Raw genomic sequence first — 26,123 nt, forward strand, 5'->3', positions numbered from 1 at the left:
CTAGGATAGGTGGAGGGTCCGGAGCTCCCCACAGTGGCCCAGGCTCTGGATGGCTCTTACGGGCCTGGGAGGGGGGGTGAAGAGGAGCAGGGCCCCATGGTGGCCTGCTCAGCCCTCTCCCACTGGGAAGAGGCTGGTGCTGCTAGCAGGGGCTGAGCTTTCTGCCTGCCCATGTTAAAAAGTGCGTGGGGCCATAGCCCCCCCAGTTCCGACACCCCTAGAACCCCAGAGTGTGAGGGGCCCAAATGTTATTTGTGGCCACGGCCTCAGTAAATCATAATCGACCTCTGGTAGTCACCCCGGTTTGAGAGATCCTTGGTTAGCTCTTCGCAGTCTGCCTGGGACTTAACTATCTTGAGTAGTTTTATATCATCTCACTGTTTGCCACCTCACTGTTTAGCCCTTTTTCCAAATCATTTATGACTATGTTGAATAGGACTGGTCCCAGAACAGACCCCTGGGGGACACCACTATTTACCTCTCTCCATTCTGAAAACTGACCATTTAGTCCTACCCTTTGTTTCCTATCTTTTAACCAGTTACTGATCCATGAGAGGACCTTCCTTTTATCCCATGACGGCTTACTTTGCTTAAGAGCCTTTGGTGAGGGACCTTGTCAAAGGTTTTCTCAAAATCCAAGTACACTATATCCCCTGGATCCCCCTTGTCCACGTTTGTTGATCCCCTCAAAGAACTCTAACAGATTGGTGAAGCATGATTTCCCTTTATAAAAGTTGTGTTGACTCTTCCCCAACATATATTCATCTCTGTGTCTTATAATTCTGTTTTTTTCTATAGTTTCAACCAGTTTGCCTGGTACTGAAGTGAGGCTTACCAGTCTGTAATTGCTAGTATCACCTCTGGTGGCTTCTTTAAAAATTGGCTTTACATTAATTATCCATCAGTCATCTGTAGGGCCATACCAAATTCATGGCCGTAAAAAACAGGTCACGGACTGTGCAATCAGATCTTCCCAGTGAAATCTAGCTCCTGGATGGCAGGGGACTGGCAGTACCCCAGCCAGGGGCTCCTATTGTGTACTGGGCTCCAGCTGCTAGTCTCAGTGGGGCTGGAGCAGGACAGGACTCCTCTTCACCTGCACGGGCTGCTCTCGAGGGGAGATCACACCCACCTCCGGGTTCCTGAAGGCAGCGCAGAAGTGAGAGTGGCAATCCCGCAAGCCCCCAACAACTTTGTGACCCCCCACAACTCTCTTTTGGGTTGGGACCCTCCTGGTTACCATGACATTTTTAAAATCCTGTGACCATGAAATTGACCACAATGGACTGTGAATCTGATTGGACCCTAGGCTGATTAAAGCGATAGGTTACCTATTACAGTTAGTAATTCTAAAATTTCACATTTGAGTTCTTTCAGAACTCTTGGGTGAATGCCATCTGGGCCTGATGACTTTTACTGCGTAATTTATCAGTTTGTTCCAAAACCGCCTCTAATGACACCTCAATCTGGGACAGTTCCTCAGATTTGTCACCTAAAAAGAATGGCTCAGGTGCGGGAATCTCCCTCACATCCTCAGCTGTGAAGACCAATACAAAGAATTCTGTTAGCTTCTACACAATGGCCTCATCTTCCATGAGTGCTCCTTCAGCACCTCCATCGTCCAGTTGCCCCATTGACAGTTTGGTAGGCTTCCTGCTTCTGATATATTTAAATAAAATTGCTGTTAGCTTCTGTATCTTTTGCTAGCTGCTCTTCAATTCTTTTAAGCCTGCCTAATTATACTTTTACATTTGGCTTGCCAGAGGTTATGCTCCTTTCCAAAGGTTATGCTCCTTTCTATTTTCCTCCATCTGACTTGACTTTGAATTTTTAAAGGATGTCTTTTTGTCACTAACTGCCTCTTTTATTCTATTAGTTAGCCGGGGGTGGAGGAGAGGGCATTTTTTGGTCCTCATTGTTTTTTTAGTTTGGGGTATACATATAGTTTGAGCCTCTATGATTGTGTTTTTTTTAAATTTCTATGCAGCTTCCAGGCATTTCACTCTTGTGACAGTTCATTTTAATTTCTGTTTAATTAGCCTCCTCATTTTTGCGCAGTTCCACCACAGTAGCATTGATCTGTCAAAAGGAGGGTTTTCTCGGTATTTCCCCCACCAAGCATGTTCAAATTTAATTACGTTATGGTTGCTGTTATCGAGCAGTTCAGCTCTATTCACATCTTCAACCAGATCCTGTGCTTCACTGAGAACTAAATCAAGAACTGCCTCTGCCTTTGTGGGTTCCGGGACTGGCTGCTCCAGGACACAGTCATTAATGGTGTTTAGAAATTTTATCTCTGCATCTGGTCCTAAGGTAACATGATCCCAATCAATATGCATTATTACTGAGTTTTCTGAGGATGTCAGACTGGGGATGGGACCACTCAACTGTGTCCCAGAAAGTCTCAACTATGTATCTCTCTGTCTCCCTTAGCTCCTCCAGTTCAGCCACTCTGGTCTCAAGAGCCCGTACTCAGTCTCGGAGGAATGAGAGTTGTTTGCACCGAATGCACACTTATGCCACCTATCCACAAGGCAGGTAATCCTACATGCTGCATTCAGTGCAATAACCTGGATACCCCCCCTGCTGCTGGATGTCTGCCTGCGTTATCTTTACTCTTGAAGGGTTTGTTTGTTTGAGGGTGCATTTTTTTCTTCTGGGGGAAAGGGGGTTTTAGAAAATACTTGTTAGGTGCATCTGGCTCTCACACGCCCTCTCTAAACTCCCATTTGCTGCTGCTGGTCACTACCACATTGTGCAGCACTTTGTGCAGCCTAGTGTTAAATGTACTGTGTCAGAGCTCCAACCTTGTCCCTGTGGGTCCCGCGCTTCCAGGCGGTTTATGCTACTTCAGAGGCTCACTGCAACCCTCCACGTAGCCTGTCTCTCTCTAGGACCAGGGATACAGTCTACTGGCCCTTTTCATCATAAGCCAGCAATGGAGGTTGGTGAGAGAATTCCCACAGTCTCTGTTGTTCCTACGGCCTCATGCCAAAACAGTTTAGCTTCCTGTCTTGACAGGGGCCTGTTTTCCCCTCCCAGGGGGTGTTTCTGTAGTGGTGAGTTGGGGGGAACGCGGGCCTGTCCTCTATTCCGGGTTCTGGCCCAGGGACCCTAATGGTAGCAGCTGTTGGCAGCCAACCTTTTACTGCCAGAGTTGCTACATTTCCCTGGGCCACTTCCCCACTGCTCTCCTGCTTCTCCCTGCTTCACCCTTACCTGAGGGCTCCCTTACTAGTGACTTGAGGGTGTCTTCATTAACCAGCCCTTCAACCACACTTCCTCTCCCCTGGCTCCTCCCGGCCTGACTGGAGTGAGCCCTTTGATATTATCAGAGGGGCCTTAATTAGAGTCAGGTGGTCACATTAGCTTAATGGCCTCACTTGACTCTTTGCAGGTTAATTGGAGTCAGGTGTTCTCATTAGCCTGGAGCAGCCCCTGCTCTGGTCAGTCAGGGAACAGAAAACTTTAATCCAGTGGCCAGCAGATCTGCCTTCTGCTCCTCTGCTGTACCCAACTGGCCTGGGTCTGTCACATAACCGATGGGTGAGCCTTCCCGTTCCACCTGCCCTTCGAGTGACACTTGCCCAGGCTGATCCACCTCCCTGGTAGGAGGTTTTCTTTCATAGTCAACCTATTTTTTCTCTTCTTTAATTTCACTCCATCAGTCCTAATTCAGCCCCGCCTTGTACCACACTCCCTTCCCCTGCTGGGATTTACACCATTCCAGTAGCTGAAGCCCCCAGGGCCCTGCCAGTAGCTTGCCCTCTTGCCACATTTCCTGGGAGTGAAGTTGATCTGTGTGGGGATGGGTGACCAAGAGTTTTCTGGAAGTCCAAGTGCAACAGGTCAGAGCGCTCCCTTGGGTATGTTACTGGGGCCTGTCTGAAACAGTGGGAAATCCCATTCCTGACAGCTCTTTTGAGACTATGGAGGAGTCTTGACTGACGTTAGGATGGCCCAGTGTTATAACTCTGCAAACAGTCTGGTCTTGCTCCACATGCAGCTGAATTTCTCACCCTCCTCAGCTCCGCACTCACATCTTCCTGCATGACTGTTCCACAGAGTGTGGAGGAGGAGAACACGCTGCAGAAGGGAGATAACTACCAGGATACCCACCTCAGGCTTGGCTTTGCAGCACAGTCCAGCTGCCCAGCCCTCAATAAGTCTAAACAAGGACAAGACATTCCCACCCTTTGCTCAGTCTTTATCCTGGGGATGTCAGGCCAGGAGGAACCATTCCATTTGATAAAGGGCTTAAACCCACAGACCGCTGTCTGCCCCCATGCAACTCGGGTGTTTGTCTGGAATACAACAATCCCTCAAATCCATATTTGCACAGTTCCTCCTCTAACCTCTCTCAACTCCTTGGGGAGAACACACTGCCCCTAGGAAACCATGACAGTCTTGCTGGCTGTGCTCCCAGACCAGACACAGAACCTATTCTATAACTGTAATTTATGGCCCTATTAAGCTATAAAAGAGTCAAATGAACCCTGCCCACGGCTGCAAACTTCAAACAGAAAGCCCACTGCTACAACTCTTCTTAAGCTCTTTGCTGAATTACCAGGTTTCATTCTAGTCTGTCCTAGCTGGCCCTTCTATCACGCAGGAGCTACCAGCGCAACTTTTCTTGTGCCCAGAGAGCTGGTAAAACTCCTGGGCTTGAGAGCCAACACCAGTGCCAGTCAATATGGGCCACAGGGAGGAATGGCTACTACCCTCTGGTCCTCCCTGAAGGTGCCCATGTCAGCTGTGGAGCCCACTGGCCCCAAGCAGCTGAATGGCACAGTGAAGCTTCCTCAGTTCAACCTGTTGTGTTCGCTCCATAAACAGATCATGTGGCATAAACATAAAAGCCATGTGCTCTGGGCTGCATATGCTATCGCCCAGTGATTTTAGCAGCAGCGGATGCCTTTCTGCATCCCTAGGCCCACACAATCGCAGACCCACAGTACATTGTCTCGCTCCCGTTGAGCCCGCTCTTGCACTATCCCAGAGCAGTGCTCTGTGGCAGGCAGGATCCCAGGCTCCTCCCCTCAGCGCTGCACCCCTGGCTGCTGCAGTGTCACGGTGTTCAGTATCAGGAGGTAGCTGTGTTAGTCTGTATCCACAAAATCAACAAGGAGTCCGGTGGCACCTTAAAAACTAACCGATTTATTTGGGTATAAGCTTTCGTGGGTAAAACCCCACTTCTTCAGATGCATGGAGTGAAAATTACAGATGCAGGCATTATATGACGACACATGAAGGGAGTTACCTCACAAGTGGAGAACCAGTGTTGACAGGGCCAATTCGATCAGCGTGGATGTAGTCCACTCCCAATAATAGATGAAGAGGTGTCAATTCCAGGAGAGGCAAAGCTGCTTTTGTAATGAGCCAGCCACTCCCAATCCCTATTCAAGCCCAAATTAATGGTGTTAAATTTGCAAATGAATTTTAGTTCTGCAGTTTCTCTTTGAAGTCTGTACCATCTGTACAGACCCAAGAGGCCAGGATTTGAGTCTTTACCTGGATTGCAGGCTCCTGTTCCTACTCATGAAAAGTTTAGAAGCCCCCCTCCCCCTTTTTTGTCCTATGACCGCAGGGATGTTAATGGGCTGCTTCACCTTGAGGGGTGCCTTAGAATGTGTGTTAACTGCTTATGCTAAGCAATTTGTTCCAGCTCTTATTTAGCTGGAATAGTCCTGAAGAAGAGCTTTGTGCAGCTTGAAAGCTGGTCTCCCTCACCAACAGAAGTTGGTCCAATAAAAGACATACCCTCATCCACCTTGTCTCTAACATCCTGGGACCCACATGGCTACAACTACACTGCAAACAATATAAAGTGTAAAGTGTGGGGAAGGAGCCAGGAGCCTCTCTGTCCTCCTTTTCCAGCCACACCCAAGATGCCAATAATAGGGTCTGAAGTCACTCTGGGCTAGGCCAGCTCTTTTCCATACTGAATGAATGTACTGAACGGAAAACTTACCAGGACTTATTTGGAAATAAAAAGCCCAGGGCATGATGTGCAGCTCTGTGCAAGTCAGACTGCGCTAGCATGGTTTCGGGACAGCTTTATGGTTTCCCTCCACTCTGGCATGCTCCAGGGCTTGGGCTTTCTAGACATTCTTCTAGAATTTCTCAGCTGCAGTCTATGCTGGGCTCCAGGGATGCTGGGCCATGTGACACGTCAGACTAATGTCTGGGGCAGGGCTACAGAAATTCACTACCACATTTAGCAGATGATATTGCAGCCATCTGCTTACCAGTGTGCACCTCCTCACCTAACCCAATGGACTCTCATGGCAGCTCTTCAGAGATTTACATGCTCTCTCCCTGCCCTCGGCTATTTGCAAATCTACAGACGTGCAACTGGCACGCTGGGAACCAGAGATCTACAGAAGTTAATCCTATTGATGGCTCTACATGGACCGGGAGTCAGAACCAGAGAAGTCTGCTCCCCCACACAGACAGGCATGCATGAACACACACACACACACACTTCTGAACTCGGGGTGGGGGTGGAGGAAAAGGAGGATCGGGCTGGCATAGGTCACCCCTTTCACTTCTCGTCAGAGCAGATGGGAGAAGCCATTAGGACAGACAGGACAGGCTCCCTCCCTCCTACATCCTCATCCCAGCCCCGTGAGCACAGTGTCCTGTCCCAGCCTGGCATCCTCCCAATCCTGGATCACCAAGCCCTGTAAGCTGGGAATGCACAGCCAGTCCTGCATTGCCAGGCCCCACATGCATAAAATGCACCTTCCCAATCCATACCACCAAGACCGAAGGGCTGAAGTGGTATAAAGACCTTGCCCTAGCCCCCTGCATATTTCACCCTGTGCACACATTGTGCATTCAATGTACATGCAGCTGTCATGTCCCATGTGAGTCTCCCAAGTGTTTGGCTTGGTCCAGGCATGAAAAAGAAACAATGAAAAATATCCAGTTCATGCTGCCATGAGCATGAAACTTATTGTAAAGTCTTGGGGCCCAGTCCTACAAACAAGCATATTTAACTGAGTGAGCTCAATGAGCCTAGCTACGGGTATGAAGTCACTAGGGTATGGTTTTGCAGGATCAGGTCCTTTATTTGTGCCTGCTTGCATGACAGATGCCAGAGATGAAACTTCCAGTGCCTGACTCTAATGAACAACCAGGTTCCCCTGTGCACCCATATGTCATTACTGAAAGATTGCCAGGGACAGACATTGACCAGCCTCATTTAGATCTTTTGATAAAGTCCAAGAAATTTTTATATGATTTTTTTTTTCAAAACAGACTTCAGCACTTTGTTTATAAAGAGCTCCTCAGCATGTGCATGAGTGACCCTACCATAACAAATCCACATACCCACAATACACTTCCAATTGGAAGGAAACTTGCAAGTGAGCTGGTGTCCCATGAAGCAGCCCTGGCAATTGTTCTGCATCAAACGTATGATTGTTACTTACAGCATATTCGAACTCCAGATTAAAGTCCCGGTTGTTTGCCTGAAGGTGCCTCTCTTCCTCTGTAGAGAAGAACACACACATTAGATTTTAGCAAAGGAGAACTTAATAGCTATTTGAGGAGGAGGAGAATGAATAATTACAAGCATCAAGGAGCAGCAGGAAGAGGGGACTTTTAGGAGAGTAATGCCAGGGAGACCCAAGCTGTGTACCAGAACCCCAGTGCTCAGGCTTAGTGGTGTGTGGCAGACACTGACTTGACATGATGCTAGTGCTGAGCATTGGTGTCACAGTGATTTGGCATTCATTCACCAACACGTTCCAATCACATACCTCACTGTGGTCCCAGCATTGGCATCAGTAGGACAGGCTGATCTCCTACCCATCATATTAGCTTCCCTGGAGGCTCAGGATTAGTTCTAGACAAGTGGGATTCAAGCTCCCAACCTCCCTCCACAAAAATCTTGACAAGCTGGTGCCCTAGCTCTATTGTTAATTTTGTACCACTACTGGAGTGTGTACTATGGCAGGGCATCACAGTGTAATAACAATCAGCTCGCAGAGATGTTTTCATTCAAGGAACTCAAATGCTTTAAACAGTAATTCATTCACCAGAAATTAGTGAGACAGAAAAATTCTTTTGCCTCATTTTACAATGGGGAAACTGAGGCACAGAGCAGTCAGCATGACCTTCTCAAGCTCACAGAGGGAGTCAGAGGCAGAGCTAGGAATAGAAAACAGGTGTCCTGGTTTCCGCTCCCCTTCTCTAACCACTAAGTCACACTCCCCTCCATAAAACGTTCTCCACTAGTCACTGGGCAGATCTAAGCAACACACCTAGAGAAGGCTATTTCAGAACACTTGCTGCATTCCTTTTATACAGTTAGGGCTGCTCTGAATCCCTCCTTGGGGATTCTGAGCTGAGTCCCACAGTAAATGCTGCAAAGAGATAAATGATCATAAAGAAAATAAGAGATGGTAAAACCTTAAGAAATCAAAAACCAACAGAAATGCTGGAGCAGAGCGTGGGCAGGGCTTGGGAAAAGTGAAACAACATTCAGCTCCGCGGAATAGCTAGAACAGCATCATTTAACCAAACATTGTGTGGTTAGACAGCCAGGCTCAAACAAGCCATGTGCACAGAAGAGCGAGCTGTTACTAAAGAAGATGTTACAAAGGAAATCCAGCCTAAGCATGGGCAGTGCTGCTGCCCAGATCCTCAGTGCCCAGCACTGTACACTTAGGAACCTGGGCAGCATCGGAGATGTTGACCACAGCCAGCAGCATCCTACAGAGGGCAGGGTCTGCCTAGCTGGATGCCAGGCAAGAATCTATTTGACGGATACTGCAAGGTGGGGAGCAGCCCAGAGAGTTAGGGGAGCTAGCTGATATCCCCACAACGGGAACTTTACACTAGGAACGGGAAAACATGGAGCAGGGAGCCTGGCAAAAGCTGTGACACCTGCTGACATTTCAGAGGCTAAGAGTAAGCTCCCAGTTCCTGGACTCCTCTCTCTCCTTCTCTTCAGGGCCACTGGGAGTAGCCTGCATGGGGACTGCAAAGGGGAGGAAGGAGCCAGATCTGCAGAGGGCTATATGGAGAGCTCCTTTGCGCTTTCGCTGGATCCTGATCACAGCGCAGCTAAGAAGCCGGGCTGCATTCCTTACTCTGCCAGCTTGGCCATCCTCAAGGTCACCCAGGCCTGTGTAGAGCTTCCTTCTGGGGAACAAAGGCTCTGACAGGGAGACGCACCTCAAACATGTGGTCTGAATTCAACATTTCCAGGCAAAGCTGGGAGTTCAATGTGTGTGTGCAGCACCAGAGGAAGGAGCCTGGTATCTCATTGGAGAGAGAGCTCCATTCCTCAGGCAAAAACAATGAGGAGTCCTTGTGGCACCTTAGAGACTAACAAATTTATTTGGGCATAAGCTTTTGTGGGCTAGAACCCACTTCATCAGATGCACGGAGTGTAAAATACAGTAAGCAGAATATATATTTATTCTTTTGTGTAGAGATTGTCCAGTTTGGCCAATGTACATGGCAGAGGGGCATTGCTGGCACATATCACATTGGTAGATGTGCAGGTGAATGAGCCTCTAATAGTGTGGTTGATGTGATTAGGTCCTGTGATGGTGTCCCTTGAATAGATATGCGTACAGAGTTGGCAATGGGGTTTGTCGCAGGGATTGGTTCCTGGGTTAGTGTTTTTGTTGTGAGGTGTGTGATTGCTGGTGAGTATTTGCTTCAGATTGGGGGGCTGTCTGTAAGCAAGGACTGGCCTGACTCCCAAGGTCTGTGAGAGTGAGGGATCGTCCTTCAGGATAGGTTGTAGATTCTTGATGATGCACTGGAGAGATTTGGGGGCTGAAGGTGATGGCTAGTGGCGTTCTGTTACTTTCTTTGTTGGGCCTGTCCTGTAGTAGGTGACTTCTGGGTACTCTTCTGGCTCTGTCAATCTGTTTCTTCACTTCACCAGGTGGGTACTGTAGTTTGAAGAATGCTTGATAGAAATCTTGTAGGTGTTTGTTTCTGTCTGAGAGGTTGGAGCAAATGCGGTTATATCATAGAGCTTGGTTGTAAACAATGGATTGTGTGCTGTGGTCTGGATGAAAACTGGAGGCATGTAGGTAAGAATAGCGGTCAGTAGGTTTCCAGTATAGGGTGGTGTTTATGTGACCATCACTTATTTTCACCTTAGTATCCAGGAAGTGGAATAAAAGAATAGATGGACACAAACCAGATATCAAGAATTGTAACATTCAAAAATCAATAGGAGAACACTTCAATCTCCCTGGACACTCAATAACAGACTTAAAAGTGACAGTTCTTCAACATAAAAACTTCAAAAACAGACTCCAACGAGAAACTGCAGAACTGGAATTAATTTGCAAACTGGATACCATCAAATTAGCCCTGAATAAAGACTGGGAGTGGATGGGTCACTACAAAAACTAATTTCCCTCTGCTGATACTCACACCTTCTTGTCAACTGTTGGAAATTGGACACCTTGATTGCATTGGCCTCGTTAGCACTACAAAAATGATTTTCCCTCTCTTGGTATTCACCCCTTCTTGTCAACTGTTGAGGATAGGCCACTTCCACCTTAACTGAATTGACTCATTAGCACTGACCCCCCACTTGGAAAGGCAACTCCCATTTTTTCATGTGCTGTAATATATATTCTGCTTACTGTATTTTTCACTCCATGCATCTGATGAAGTGGGTTTTAGCCCACAAAAGCTTATGCCCAAATAAATTTGTTAGTCTTTAAGGTGCCACAAGGACTCCTCGTTGTTTTTGCTGATACAGACTAACACGGCTACCCCTCTGAAACCATTCCTCAGGCAGACGCTCACTAGGAGAGAGTGCCAGAAGCTGGCAACAGTGGTTGTTTGGGTTGTGCTTTTCTTGTTGTGAGGTAGAAATAGAAAACAGCAGGGCTTCGTAAACCTTCCCAAGAAACAAAGGCCGCCTGAACCTCAGACTGGAAGGACAGCTGAGTCTAGGTCCCTCCACCACCGCCCTCTCCTCCAGGCACCGCACCAACTGCTCAGTCGGCACCCAAAGCAGACTGAAAGCTTCCTGGGTTGCCACAGGAACTTTAACACTGCACATCATAGCTATTTCTACAGGCCAAAGTTGAACAGTGATCTCTGTTTTTGGGACCCCAAGATGTTGCTCCCCAAAACAAAATCAAAGGCCACTTTTGAAAATGGCCCAAACTGTTATGGTCTCTACTGGAAATACTTGCAAGGGTGGTGTGAAGGGGTGCAGACACTGCAGGTACAGTTGCAAAAGTTAAAAGACTAACAGGCACCTCACCCATTTCCACCATCCCACCCAAAAGACAGGCCTCCCCCACTTCAGCAAAGAGAGAATCTCCATTAGCTGTATAGTGCCTATGACACCCAGGTGAGTTCCTATTTTACCAGCATAGGGGAGCAATGCACACCAGCCAATGTGTTATCTGCTATTGTGTTCCATAAGCCAACATGATCTGCTAGTAACCATATCACACTGACTCTCGAGGAGATAAGGACAAGGCTAAAGAGCTGGAAGTTGTGCGTTATCTTTTGCCCAAGAGGTGTGGCTCCTAAAGCAAACTAGCTGTGCCACTCCCAGCAATGATCCTTTTCCAGGCTGAACAGATGCTCCTGAACTGGCATTGCACATTGTTTTGTAGGAGTAAGGAACATCCTCCACATTTCTTCAAATTCCTCTCTTGGGAGTTCCAGACATGTCACTGTCTATAGACAGCAGCTACCACTAATTCACAGAGCAAATTACAACCATTTGCTTTAACAACTCTGCTTTCCCTTGTGCAACAGGGAACAGGGGCCACTGAAACCTCTCCGATGAGTGCTATAAACAAAAAACTAAAATAACTTAATTGAATCCCTGTAACCGGGGGGGACGGACACCCACTTTCCTCTTGAGTGTCTCCAGCTGCTGAGTACCATATTCAGGCCTTTCCCCACTCCTGGCACCCCAAAGAGTCCAACAAAACTGTCTGTCTACCCTCACCAAGGGTCTTCCGCCCTGGCCCCTGTAAACTCAGCCCTTTGCTTGGGCTCCCCAAGGAGTCTTGTCCCTTTCTCAGGGTTTACACCACTTTGCCGGTGGCTGGGAAGGAACCCAGGAGTGCCTACTATGCAGGGTTCCAACCCAGGGACCCTATCCACAGCAGCCACATACTGCTCACTGCAATTAGTGGCTGCTAGTTCCCGGGGCCTCTTCCCAGATCACCATTTCACATGGTAAATAAGCACCCCAACTTTCACAATAAGCCAGAAATCAAGCTAATCCCATTTCAAAACAAGGCCAGAACAAACCAATCCCTAAGAACCCCAACACTCTACGTGACTAGATCCCCCCGGCCTGCAGTCTGGGACTGTGATGGGCCCAGTGTGCACCCCTGACTCTCTCCCCCGCTTGCCCCCCCCTTGCCGGGCCGATCAAAAAAAAAAAGAAGCAACAAACTTCAACAAGCTACAAGCCAAACAAACCACAAACTAGCCAACAAGCAACTCACAAGCCAATTAAGCCAAAAACAAGCCCAATTTCTGCATTTTTTTCGCAGGTTTGGCATGTCTGTCTCAGATGGCCCCTTTGTCTTCGCCCCTTAGCTCAAGGTTGAAGTTCTCAGGGCCTCTCTCCCCCAGCTTAAGCAAATGCAGCGAAATCCTACGGCTGGAGAGGAGAGCCGCACCGTGCTGTGCCACACGCTGCCCATCAGATCCCAGCCGGAAATGACCTTCTAATTCTAAGGCCACGCAGCTCCTTTTCACAGAATCATAGACTATCAGGGTTGGAAGGGACCTCAGTTTTTCCAAATATCCAATATAAACCTCTCCCACTGTAACTTGAGACTATTACTCCTTGTTCTGTCATCTGCCACCACTGAGAACAGTCTAGATCCATCCTCTTTGGAACCCCTTTTCAGGTAGTTGAAAGCAGCTATCAAATCCCCCCTCATTCTTCTCTTCTGCAACTAAATAATCCCAGTTCCCTCAGCCTCTCCTCATAAATCATGTGCTCCAGCCCACTAATCATTTTTGGTGCCCTCCACTGGATTCTTTCCAATTTTTCCACATCTTTCTTGTAATGTGGGGCCCAAAACTGGACACAGTACTCTAGATGACTGGAGTCACTGAAAAGAAAGAATGAAAGTCAGTGCTAGTGACTGTACTTCAGATTACCAGGTCACTGCTGCTGAAAACAATGACAAACAATCCTCTCTAGCATTTCATTCACTGGAAACTAACCACATGTAACTGTAGCCCAGGGCCCAGGCCCTGGTCTAACCACAGCAACCGAGTCTCTGGGAAAGTGGCTGCTTTTTCAGGCAGAGAGATTTAGGAGCTAAGCCACAGAACAACATCTGGAGTGAATAACTTTAAACTCATGCCAAAAAGCAGCTATAAATATAATTGTCCATCCGGTCTTCTAAATGTAGGGCTGTTGCATGGAAAAGTCTTATGAAAGGTTACATTTGAGACCTGGCTGAGGACTGTGGATATTTGTCTGAGTTATAAATGAAAGCGCAGATAGCAGTGCCTTAAACAGGCCAATGGGCGGAATTTGTGGCTATTAGTTTCTGTGGCTGCCTGGGGGGAATGGAGAACCGAATGTTTTGCTAAGTTTTACACAAATTAAGGCCTGACACCGGAGGCATGAGAGAGACACATCTCAGCCCTAAGACTGATGCACCAACAGAGCCTGACAGCAGAACAGAGACAACACAGACTCTGTGCAAGAAATCCGTGCTCCACCATCCAACAAACCAGCCTCCGGAACCCTAGCATGAGACTGGACTCATGCAGCCACCCATGTCAGGGGCTGGAATCATCTCCTGCGATCTGCGTGTAGGGGGGGACTCTATGCTAATGGCATGGGTGTGAGGGGCAAGCTGCATGGCACAGTCCCCCCATCCCCAGCACTGCAGGAATACCCCACTGGTGGTTGGGGCAGGATGGAGACTGGCCTCTCTACACAGCATCCTTCCAGTGGCAGTAACCTTTGTGGGGACCCATCCCCATACTGAGCTGTGAATGAATAGCCTCCGGAGGAAAGGCAGTTGCAACACAACTCCTTCCGGAGCCACGCTGCCAAGGAGCAGCGGACACAACACCATCCACAAAGCTGCTCCGGTCTCTGCTGCGCAGGGTCACTACAGCCCAGGTCCCTAAGGACAGGTGGGTAGAAAACAGCACACCTTTGGAGAAATGTATGAACAATATAAAATAAGCACTAAGTGTTATTAATTCGTTATTATTTGCTCACTAACCCCGAGATGTGAAAGGTTTCAGATTAGATGAGAATAGTGTGATGAAACCCCAAAGAAACACTGACCCACCCCACCCCTCTGCAGACAGTCACATTCTCTGGCACCTTGTAAGCTGCTGGTTCAGTTCAATGGAGAGAGATGCCAGCGCTGAATCTGACTAATCCAACCGCCAGAGGACACTACCATGTTACCATGGGTAGGAAAATCACAACCCTTAGCTCAGATTGTTGATGGGATATTATTGCCTTAGAGAGATGAGCCTTGGTCAGTTGCTAATTGTTACATCATCCTGAAGCAAGGGAGACAATTCAGGACAAGCAGCCAACAGCTCCACGGGAGAAGATTAATCATTAAATAGCCACATTTTTAGGGGATGAGAGAGACCTGAGTTATCGCAGATGGAGAGGTTATTACAACAAACCAATGGGCAAAATTCCTCCTTGGTGCAACTGTAGTGACTCCAGGTTACACCATCGGATGAATCTCCCCATTATGTACCAGCCACAAGTGCCAAAGAAACCAGGCCACCACATGTTTGCCGGGTTGGCAGGTGTCTCAGCTAATTATAGCATCTCAGGGCCTGTTGGGGAGAAAATAAGGGCAGCTCTGACGGCACCAGTATGATTGGGATGTATTATCTGTATTATGGCAGCACCTGTATAGATCACTGCACGAGCCCATGGTTAGACAGTCTCCTGCCCCAAGGACCTCACAGGCCAGTAGAGAGCAGATAAAGTCTGGCAGGAAGGGTTGTTCGTGCCCAGGTTATAGCCAGGAGCTGAGGCACAAAATGGTTAAAAGACTTACTTGAACTCACACACGGGCAGCCTGTAGCAGAACCAGGCCTGAACCCAGATTTCTAGTGTCTCAGTCTGACACATTAACCAGAAGTCCACCCTGCCCTCTGTGACGGAGCATTCATATGTTCTCCAGCACCTGCTGGATGCTTTACACAGCCGCGAGGATGCCAGTATCTGCCCTAAAAGGCTGACAGGCAAAGGTGCCGTGATGCAACAAGTGGAAGTAACAGTCATTGAGAGGGGACTGGGAACGAAAAAGGTCACAGCAATAAATCATGGGCTGTTCGAATCAGGCACATACACAGCCGCCGGGCAAACACTGCAGTATTTGGATGATTAATAATGACTCCCTTTTGTGGGCATGAATGGAAGAAAGGAGACTTTAGGACAGTGAGCGTGAGGGAGGGGATTCTTGGGTGTGCCTTGCTAAATTCCATAACAGGTAGATTTCCAAGCCTCTGCTGGAGTGGTCCGCTCTCTGAATGCTGCAGAAGCATCCCTCCCAGTGAGGATCAAAACCTGGGCTTGAGCACATGTCATACCTTGGGAATGAACAGCTTGTACCAAGTGTCAGGGATTTAAATTTTAAAAATCCTAGAGAAAGATCCCCCTGAAATTCTTGTTTCCTTTCCTACCTCCTAGTTCCTCAGGTCTGATCTGGTGCCCATCCCCACCGTATCTAAGTCCCTCCCATAATAAATGAAAGCAAGAGAGTCCTCAAGGGAACTGGATTTTTCTCTCCCCTCCAGGAAGGTGATAAAAGAGAAATATTGTTGTAAAACATGAGATTCTTTGGGCACAGACTATCTATTTTGTGCCCGGTACAGAATCAAGTCCAGCCTCAGCACTAAACAAACAATGCATCATCATGGGAATTTGAAAAGGTGGGTAGACAATGAAGACATTCCAGTGCAGGGCACTAATGCAATGGGAAAATTCTGCTCGTATTAACTGACATAGTATCCAAGTACACGACGTACAAACACCATCTCTTTCTATACAGCAGGCTTGTAGGCTCCAAATTCTAAACTCTTGAACTGCAAGGTGACTTGGAATTATTTCCTTCTTGGGATCAGTCAATGTTTAACCTAAAGATAAAGTACACTCTTAGACCCTGCCCTCTTTAAAAGCAAATGTTTATATTATCCTCACCAGCAGGGAGAGATGACTGGGGGAGAAGAAATGACTCCCATGGGTTCCATTCTATGTATCTAGAATCTAGCTAGACTCTCTAGTGCAGCTCTGACTTCACTAATCAAAGAGAAGGTGGCAGCACCCCAGATCAGCCTCAGTGTCCTGTGGCCATAGAAAGTGCTTTAGAAGCCGGGGCTTTAATTTAATTTGGTGCAAAACTCACTGATTGTCACCAGATATTTCCAAGGCTGAGGGACGAGGGCCCCTCTCACTGAGGGACAGGATGTGGGTTACCAACCCCATTTTGTTCTTTTCCAGGGCTGTGACATCAGAGCTCCCAGAGCAGGGTGGAGACTGGCATTTTCTCCTCTCAGAAGCAGGGAGGTTGGTAGACCCCTCACTGTACTGTGGACCAGACTGTGGGCCACGCGCCTGACTGCCAATAACCAAGAAAACATTAAAGCAGAAAACAACTCACTCTCAGGGCTTTATGATGAGGGACAAAGGCTGAGTTAACATCGCTCTAACCCCAGCAACAGGGCCAGCTCTCTCCCATCCCTGGTCCCTCCTTTCCTTTCTCTCCCACCTCCTGGCCCTCCCCTGCTCTGAGAACCAGCAGAAGCCTGAAGCACCCGCCTACCTCTTCAGAGTTGGCTCTGTGCTCAGACATGGGGCTGGCATCTGGGGGCTTTGGGCTAGAGACTTTCCCCTCCCACCAGCTGTCTCCATATGTACCAGCTCATGCCTGCTGGGTCTTGGCCTGAGACAGGCAGCTCACAGACAGAGGGCTGACCTGCCAAGGAGGTTGTTCCTGCCTCACCTTCTCCCAAGGCAGTGTCTGCTAGTGACTCCAACATGACCTATAAGACATTGGCCACACACAAGGCGACTAAACCCGTAGGAATTATCAATGTCCAAAGAGTCAGCTACAAAGTATTCCCTGTAACACAATTTGTGCTTAGCTCATATGGGGAGTAGTACACTTATTTCCCTAGCATTGATTAATCAAGGCCAAATTCTGTTCTTATTTACATCAGTACCTCTGGAATAACTCTCTAGTGTAGTCACTCCAAATTTACACTGGTGTAACTGAGATCATGACTTCGCCATTGTTTTCTTCCATTCTCCATGAGCATCTTGAATCCCTCCAAAGCAAGGTTGGCTGCAGATCAGAAAAGCTCTCCCTTTGCCTTCTCTTGCAGCACTGCTGATTGGTTTCTACTAAGCATTGCATCTCTTTCTGCTCCACCTTCATCTGTTTTGTCAGTGCCAACCACTCAGCATAAATTCTCCCCAAAGCTTTTGGTGCAACTCTTTGAAACAGTATCCAATGTTAAAAATCGTGTTTCATAAAGGTTAGTTTTAAAAACCGTGGACACATATGTCCCTCTTGTTTGTATAAATAACCCCAAAGTACAAATTCTCATTCAGAGCATCTGCTTTGGTCACACATCTAGTTACTATTTACAGGACTGCAGTGACATGTAAAGAAAACTCCACTCAGTTTGCTTAGGCCACAGCTCATAAGGCAAGGTATGCATCTCGCAAGGAAGAAACCATGAAATGTTTTTGACCCTAATGAGATGAATTCTGATCCCAATTACACCAGTGTAACCCCTGAAGCAGTTCCCTTGCTGAGAACAGACACCGTTTATGACAAAAGGCCAAGTGAGAGACTCTTCGAAAAAAAGTCTGCTTCCCTCCTTTGACATCCTGGTTTACTAATTCTACAGCTTTCTGACAAAATCCTACGGACCCATAGCTTACATTCCCAATGACATCGGGGGAGGTTTGTCTGCTCCAGAGCTGCAGGAGTTGAATGTTAGGGCTAAATTCCATTCTCCTTTACATTTGTGTAATCTGGGGTAACTCTTCATTGCCACAGGATGGCACTGAGGCCAATAATTTAGCAAGATTCAAAGAGGGAATGGACAGTTATTGGCTACCAACAATATAAAGCTCATGCACTCTTTGGAAGGAATATCAGTCATCATACTTCACGGTTAAAAGCCGGTCTCTAATTTAGGGATTAAGATGAAACCTTCATGGGGTGCAGATTATCCCATAGATGCTTATTATGGGGTTACTTGCACCTTCCTCTCAACCAGCTGGTGTTGGCCCTGCATGTTCCAATCTGGTATCCCTAAATCCTATGTTCATCGACTTCAGTGGCCTTACACTGGTGATAGCAAAGAGGGAATCAGCCCTTTACTGCTTAAAAAGTAAATGCAGTGATTAAATATTAGCCATTATTCAAGCAGGATGAAAACTGGTCTCCAAGTTCTGACCAGGGGCTTTCTTATTGTCAATTTCCAGCAAAATGTCCCAGCAACAAGAGGCTCACATACCTCATTGGTGAGTCACAAACAATTCATTCCTGACCAGAAGGTGCCTTACCTTCTGACCTTCTAATGGGGGACGTTTGAGGTGGGAGGTGGCAGATGGAGTTTTCTGCTAGCCCCAGCAATAACCTTTAACATAGATTGTTTCTTGGGTAAAAGTAAACATGCTTCATTCTCTTGAAAGTTTTAGTTTCACTCTTTATTTCTCATAAATTTGGTGAGATGAGCTGAACCAAGCATGAATAAAACAGGAAGCTGTAAAGAAACAAATCCCATTCATTCTAAAGAGTTACAATTAACTTTCAGGAAGCTGTTAAACCTCTTCTGAACTGTAAGGCCTTAATTTGGGAATAATATTTGCATCTACACCAAAGAGAAAATAAAGAAACTGACCCAGCTTTTTGGCTTTTTGAGTGTCCACTGTCTGTATAAACCCTTCAAAATGCGGAAATAAATTATCTTTCCCTCTTAACTATGCTCCTTTAGAGGCTAGCAAAGTCTGATTTGTCCTGTAGTGTGCAGAACACAAGAAGAAAGAAATGGTCTGAATGTCCCTCTGAAGTCAAGACACTGGACTAGAAAACTCCTCATTATGGTTCAGAGAAACAGAGTCTCAGTGAAAAATCAGAGCCTGGGAGGCCTTCCATTTGGCTGGAACCAAGCAGTGCAGTTATCCAAGTCCATGCACTCCAAGGGACAGTGGGATCACAGACTGATAGGGTTCACCTATTTCAGGTTCCCAAAGAGGACAATGCTGGAGGGGGTGGAATTGTGGGGGGGATACAGTTGGGGCAGCTGAAGGGGCTACCTGCAGCGGGGGGACTCACTGGAGGTGGGGGGCAGTGTCGCTCCCTTTCACAGTGCAGGGCAGCTGGTGCAAGCCCAAGACACAGCAACAGCCATCAGTCAGTGCCATCCCTGCGGGACCACCTCCCTAGGGCTGGGAGCCAGCACCTGGGTGGGTGGGATCCAGCAGCTATGGCTGCAGGGGAATAGACCAATCAGCTGCAGCTGCAATGGAGGGACCAGTCATGAAGCAGACCAATCGGGGCTCTTTCTGAGCGGCAGCTTGCCTTCTCTGCAAAACCCCCCAGACATTGCCTATTATTTGAAAAACCCACCTGGACAGAGAAGAGAGGCTGTGTCTGAGAACTCCCAGACATATGCTGACCCCACACAGACAGGCCCCTGGTATAAATACTAAGGTGCAAAAGCCAAACTGGCCCCGACCTGGAAGAGAGCCTTCCCACCGGAGACCACAGTCTCTTCCTCTGAGATGCTGAGTGTGGACACCCCTGTTCTTTCACTCAAATGCCCAGAGCCCAGCCATGCTGCCCGGGTGAGGGGATATAGCAGCACTGATCAAAAATAAATCCCTTGAAGGAACTCTTTTGATCTTCCAAGATCCAGGAGAGGGTACCATAATTCTTTTTCATATTAAAATATAAGCAGGATTAACCATCATGTTAGTCCCAATTACATCATGTGAAGGCAGTGTGACGCAGCGGGCTGGGGGGGGGGAGTGTTGACCTGGGAATGTGGCAGGGGAGTTTCACTGGGGATGGGGACCTGAGAGCCTGTAACCTGAGCCAGGAGGAGGAGGTAACACCTCTGCCCGGGAAGCTGGACAAAGGCTGCAGGAGGGAGTCTGCGGGGGAAGGGGGGGTTAGTTTCAGTTTGGGGCTGGGTGGTGGAATACAGGGAACTCCAGGGCTGGGGTCTAAGCTCCCTGCTCCCCCAGAAGGACTTGACTGAGGGGTCCTGGTTGTACCCCCAAGCTCTGTTTTAGACTGTGTTCCTATTGTCCAATAAACCTTCCGTTTTACTGGCTGGCTGAGAGTCACGGTGAATCCCAGGAAGAGGGTGCAGGCCCGGACTCCCCCACGCTCCGTGACAACTGGTGGCAGTGTGGGATCTACTGCATCCCATGAATGGCGCTTCCTGCAGTAAGTGACTGGGGAGCAGTAAAACGAAGGGGGATTGACGGGGACCGGGCGAGTTGAAGATTCAGAGAGAGACGGTTTCAGGGGGCGGTTAACCCCTGGGCGTGTGTGACCAGAGAGAAGGACTTTTGCAGTAACAGGGTCCCCCAGGAGATTGCCGCGAGCGGTCCCAGGAGTGGAGGAGTCTGCAGCTCGACCTTGGCAAAGAGGTGGTGACCTCAGAAGGGCTGGCACCCTAGGGGTTCTTCCTGGAACCGTGGAAAGCTGCCCAGGCCTGCGAGTGGCCAGCAGGGAGATGTATCCTAAATGCCTTAAGAGCGACCTGGTGGAGCTGTGCAGGCAGAGGGGGCTGCACATTGGGAGGTCCACCAAGGAACAGCTGATTGCCCAGTTGGAGGAGAGGGATCGCTTGGACGACCCGATCCCTGTCCCTGAGGGAAGCTGCCCGGTGGACGCAGCATGGGCCCTGGGGCCTGACCGGGCTGGGAGGGGTCAGACTGCTGACGAGGACATCCCGAGATGTACCGGAGTCAGCGTAAAATGCCTGAGGTCACATACCTACAACTGGTCAACCGAATGCAGGGATATGCCCGCAAGTGGACAGCTGGGGCGCAAGCTAAAGAGGACCTGCTTGACCTAATCGTACTGGAGCAACTGTATGAACAGTGCCCTTCCGACCTGAGGTTGGTGGTTGGTGGACAAAAAGCTAGAGAACCCACAGCATGCAGGGCAGCTGGCCGATGAGTTTGTGAACAGTCGGTTGGGGGTAGCAGGGAGGAGTCCCAAAAAAAGAGAGAGTCACCATGGGACCTCCCAGTGGGGAAATAGGGGAGAACCCCTCCCAAGGGGAAAGCATGGCATCAGGACCCTCCAACCCACTAGAGGGGACCAACGTGACCTGAGCTGCTATCACTGTGGCCAGAGAGGCCACGTATGGACCGAGTGCCCCAGGCTCAGGGACAGACTGAGCAGACCCAACCTACTCAGGGTTAACTGGGTAGGGACCCAGCTGGACGAGGGGCAGATGGCCCAGGACAGGGAGGCTGCCAGCTTACCACCTGCTCAGGAGGGAAGAGTACCCCCGGCCAGCTCCTCCAGGATTGGATACCCTGGACTCAGGGTTCTCGGTTTACAGGGTGGGCGCGGGGCTGTCCCTCCGGAGACAGTGCCTTGTTCCCCTGGAGGTGGATGGGAGGAAGGTCAATGGATACCGGGATATGGGTGCAGAGGTGACACTGACCCGGCCTGAGGTGGTGGCCCCAGATTGGGTGGTGCCAACACCTACCTGACCCCGACGGGGGTGGGTGAGACCCCATTCAAGGTGCCCGTGGCAAAGGTACACTGAAATGGGGGGCCAAGGAGGGCCCCAAGGATATGGGGGTGCATCACCATTTGCCCACTGAGGTTTTGATGGGGGGGACCTAGAGAACTGGCCAAGCAACTCCCAGAATGCCCTGGTTGTGACCCGTAGCCAAAGCCGGCGAGGGGCACTGCACCCCCGACCTTGGGGAGGGTACCACACTGGAGGCGCAGGACCCTACCCTGGTGGGGAGGGAGCGCCGAGGGGCAACGGCTCAGAGAGGCTGTGGCCTCAGAACCCGGCCAGTGAGTGGGAACCGGGCCCCATCCCCTCCCCAGCCACTGAGTTCCAGGCCGAGTTGCAGAAAGATCCCTCCTGCGGAAGCTCAGGGACCTGGCCGACCTCAGCGTGGGATGGACCATGAGGAGAGGTTTCCAGGAGAGTGCTTGTGGGAGAAGGGGTTCCCTGTACCGAGAATGGGCTCCCCCAGGGGAAGTGGAGTCCTGCGGGGTCAGGAGGCAGCTGGTGGGTCCCCCAGAAATATCGCCGCAAGCTCCTGTACCTGGCCCATGACATCCCCCTCTCAGGGCACCAGGGAATCCGGCGCACCCAGCAGAGGCTGCTACAGAACTTTTACTGGCCTGGGTCTTTACCACCTGTCCGGCAGTAATTGCCGATCCTGTGTCCCCTGTCGAGGGTGGGGAAGGCCCCGGACAAGGGGAAAGCGGCTTTGAGACCTTTGCCCATCATAGAGGGAACCTTTCCAGAAGGTGGCCATGGACATAGTGGGACCTCTCAGCAAGACGACCCAGTTGGGAAGAAATACATTCTGGTGGTGGTAGATTTTGCCACCCGCTACCCCGAGGCAGTGCCCTGAGCTTCCACTGAAGCAGACACCGGGCAGATGAACTGCTGACCGTTTCAGCCGAGTGGGGTTCCCCAAGGAAGTCTTGACAGACCAAGGGTCCAACTTCATGTCGGCCCTGCTCCAGTGCTTGTGGGAGAAATGTGGGGTCCGGCACAACTGGGCCTCAGCTTATCACCCCCAGTCCAGTGGGCTGGTAGAGAGGTTCAATGGGACGCTAAAGATCATGCTGAAAACCTTTATGAACCAGCATCCGCAAGACTGGGACAAGTACTTACCTCACCCGCTGTTCGCATACAGGGAGGTACCCCAGGAGTCTACCTGATTTTCACCTTTCGAACTGTTATATGGAAGGAGGGTAAGGGGCCCCCTGCACCTGATCAGAGACGAATGGGAGGGGAAGGCCACTCCCGATGGAGAGTCAGTGGTGGAGTATGTCCTGATCTTCCGAGAGAGACTTGTTGAACTCATGGGCCTGGCCAGGGAGAATCTGGCCAGAGCCCAGAAGAAGCAGAAGGTCTGGTATGACTGCACGGTGCGGGCCCGCGCCTATGCCACCGGGGATCCGGTGATGGTTCTCATCCACATGAGAAAGAACAAACTACAGGCTGCCTGGGAGGGCCCTTTCAAGGTTGTCAAGCAGCTAAATGAGGTAAACTATGTGGGGGAGCTGTCGAACTGGGCGCACCACCGCCGGGTGTACCATGTGAATAGGATGAAGCCATATTATACCAGAGGGAATGTGGTGTTGGCCGTGTGTGGACATTGGGAGGAGCAGGGAGATGACCTTTGGTAAATATATTCCCTGGGACCAGAGCTGGTTCACCCCTGGAAACAATTCCCTTCTCGGATCAGTTAACCCCTGCCCAGCAAGCTGAGATCAGAGGGGTGCTGCATCCATATCGACAGCTGTTTTCCAACCAGCCTGGACGCACTAATCTGACTGTCTACCGGGTGCAGACAGGATCGCACCCACCAATAAGATGCTCCCCCTTCCGCGTCACAGGGAAAGCTGCTCAGGACCTGGAAAGGGAGGTCAGGGACATGCTGGCTTTGGGGGTGATCCAGCCATTGGCCAGCCCTTGGGCCTCGCCGGTGGTGCTGGTCCCCAAAAAGGACAGGTCTATCCAGTTCTGTGTGGACTATCGGAAGCTCAATGCCATCACTGTATCTTATGCCTACCCCATGCCCAGGCCTGATGAGCTCCTAGACAAATTGGGAGGCGCTCAATACCTTACCACCATGGACCTTACAAAGGGCTACTGGCAAGTGCCGCTAGATGCAGATGCCCGGCTGAAATCGGCCTTTATCACCCCTCTGGGGCTCTGAGTTCCTGACCTGCCTTTTGGCCTCAAGAGAGTGCCGGCCATCTTCCAGCGCCTGGTGGATCAGCTACTGAGGGGGATGGAGAGTTTTGCCGTGGCGTATATTGATGACATCTGTGTCTTTAGCCCGACCTGGGAGGACCAGGTGTCCTGGGTTAGACAAGTGCTGGACCGACTCCAGGGGGCTGAGCTGATCGTAAAAGCGGAGAAGTGCAAGGTGGGGATGGCTGAAGTATCTTACCTGGGCCATAGGGTGGGGAGCGGCCGCCTAAAGCCAGAACCAGCTAAGGTGGAGGTGATCAGAGATTGGTCCGCTCCCCACACCAAAAAGCAGGTCCAAGCCTTTATTGGGTTGGCAGGATACTACCGAAGGTTTGTGCCCCGCTTTAGTGCCATAGCCACCCCCATCACTGAGCTATGCAAGAAGGGGAAGCCAGACAAGGTGGTCTGGACTGAGTAGTGCCAGGAGGCTTTCCAGGCGCTGAAGAAGGCTCTAGTCAGTGGCCCAGTTCTGGCAAACTCAGACTTTGACAAGCCCTTTATGGTGTTCACCGACGCCTCAGACATGGGACTGGGGGCGGTGTTAATGCAGGAGGATGAAAACGGGGAGAGATACCCCATCGTGTACCTGAGCAAGAAGTTGATACCCCGGGAGCAACAGTATGCGGCCATCGAGAAGGAGTGCCTGGCCATGGTGTGAACCCTCAAGAAACTAGAGCCATATCTCTTTGGGCGACACTTCACCATGTACACTGACCACTGACCTGGCTGTACCAGATGAAAGGAGCCAACGCCAAGCTCCTGAGGGGGAGCCTGCTCCTGCAGGATTAGGACATGGACGTGGTCCATGTGAAGTGCCAACATGATAGCGGATGCGTTGTCCTGGAGAGGGGACCCTGAGCTTCCTCAGATCACTGGTCAGAGTGACCCCGCTCAGTTCAATCTCAAAGGGGGGAGAGATGTGACGCAGCCAGGAGGGGGGAGTGTTGACCTGGGAATGTGGCAGGGGAGTTTCACTGGGGGTGGGAGACCTGAGAACCTGTAACCTGAACCGGGAGGGGGAGGTAACACCTCTGCCCTGGGAATGTGGACAAAGGCTGCAGGAGGGAGTCTGCTAGGCGGAGTTTAGTTTCAGTCTGGTGCTGGGTGGTGGAACGCAGGGAACCCCAGGGCAGGGATCTAAGCTCCCTGCTCCCCCAGAAGGACTTGACTGAGGGGTCCTGGTTGTACCCCCAAGCTCTGTTTTAGACTGTGTTCCTATTGTCCAATAAACCTTCCGTTTTACTGGCTGGCTGAGAGTCCCAGTGAATCCCAGGAAGAGGGGTGCAGGCCCCGGACTACCCCACACTCCGTGACAGGCAGACAACTAAATAGTGACAAATTTTGTAAGTGTCTTGTATACCAGTGCTAGGAGTCTAAATACTAATGCCTGGTATTAAATGAGGCGATTGATATAATAGGCAACACAGAAACTTGATAGAACGATGATAATCAATGGGTCACAGTAATAAATTTGTTAGTCTCTAAGGTGCCACAAGTACTCCTTTTCTTTTTGCGAATACAGACTAACACGGCTGCTACTCTGAAACCAGTAATACCAGGGTACAAAATAGATAGGAATGACAGAGTAGGTCATGCTGGTGGGGGAGTGGCACCATACAGGAAAGAAAGCGTAGCATCAGATAGAGTAAAAATCTTAAATGACTCCAATTATACCACAGAATCTCTCTGGATAGAAATTCCATGCTTGAATAATAAGAGTATAGCAGTAAGAATAGACTACCGACCACCTGACCAGGATGGTGATAGTGATTGTGATTGTGAAATGCTCAGGGAGATTAGAAAGGCTACAAGACTAGAAAACTCAATAATAATGGGGGATTTCAGCTATTCCCATATTGACTGGGAACATGTCACCTCAGGACAGGATGCAGAGGTAAAATTTCTAGACCCCATTAATGACAGCTTCTTGGAGCAACTAGTCCTGGAACCCATAAGGGAAGAGGCAATTGTTGATTTAGTCCTAAATGGAGCACAAGATCTGATCCAAGAGGTGATTATAGCTGAACCGCTCGGTAATAGCAACAATAACATAATTAAATTTAACATCCTTGCCAGGGGAGATACCAAAGAAACCCACCACAGTAGCATTTAACTTAAAAAAGGGGAACTACACAAAAAGGAGGAGGCTA

General features: G+C 49.5%; 1 protein-coding gene across 1 annotated transcript in view; it reads right to left on the bottom strand.

The window, feature by feature from the left end:
* Positions 1-26,123, bottom strand: part of LOC119856188 (phospholipid-transporting ATPase ID-like) — a 133,727-nt gene that overhangs the window by 84,128 nt on the left and 23,476 nt on the right. Inside the window, 1 exon segment of the mRNA XM_038403408.2 lies at positions 7,437-7,495. Coding sequence (XP_038259336.1) covers positions 7,437-7,495 — 59 coding nt within the window.

The sequence above is a fragment of the Dermochelys coriacea genome, chromosome 5 (genome assembly GCF_009764565.3).
Source record: "Dermochelys coriacea isolate rDerCor1 chromosome 5, rDerCor1.pri.v4, whole genome shotgun sequence".
In the NCBI taxonomy this organism is placed as follows: Eukaryota; Metazoa; Chordata; order Testudines; family Dermochelyidae; genus Dermochelys; species Dermochelys coriacea.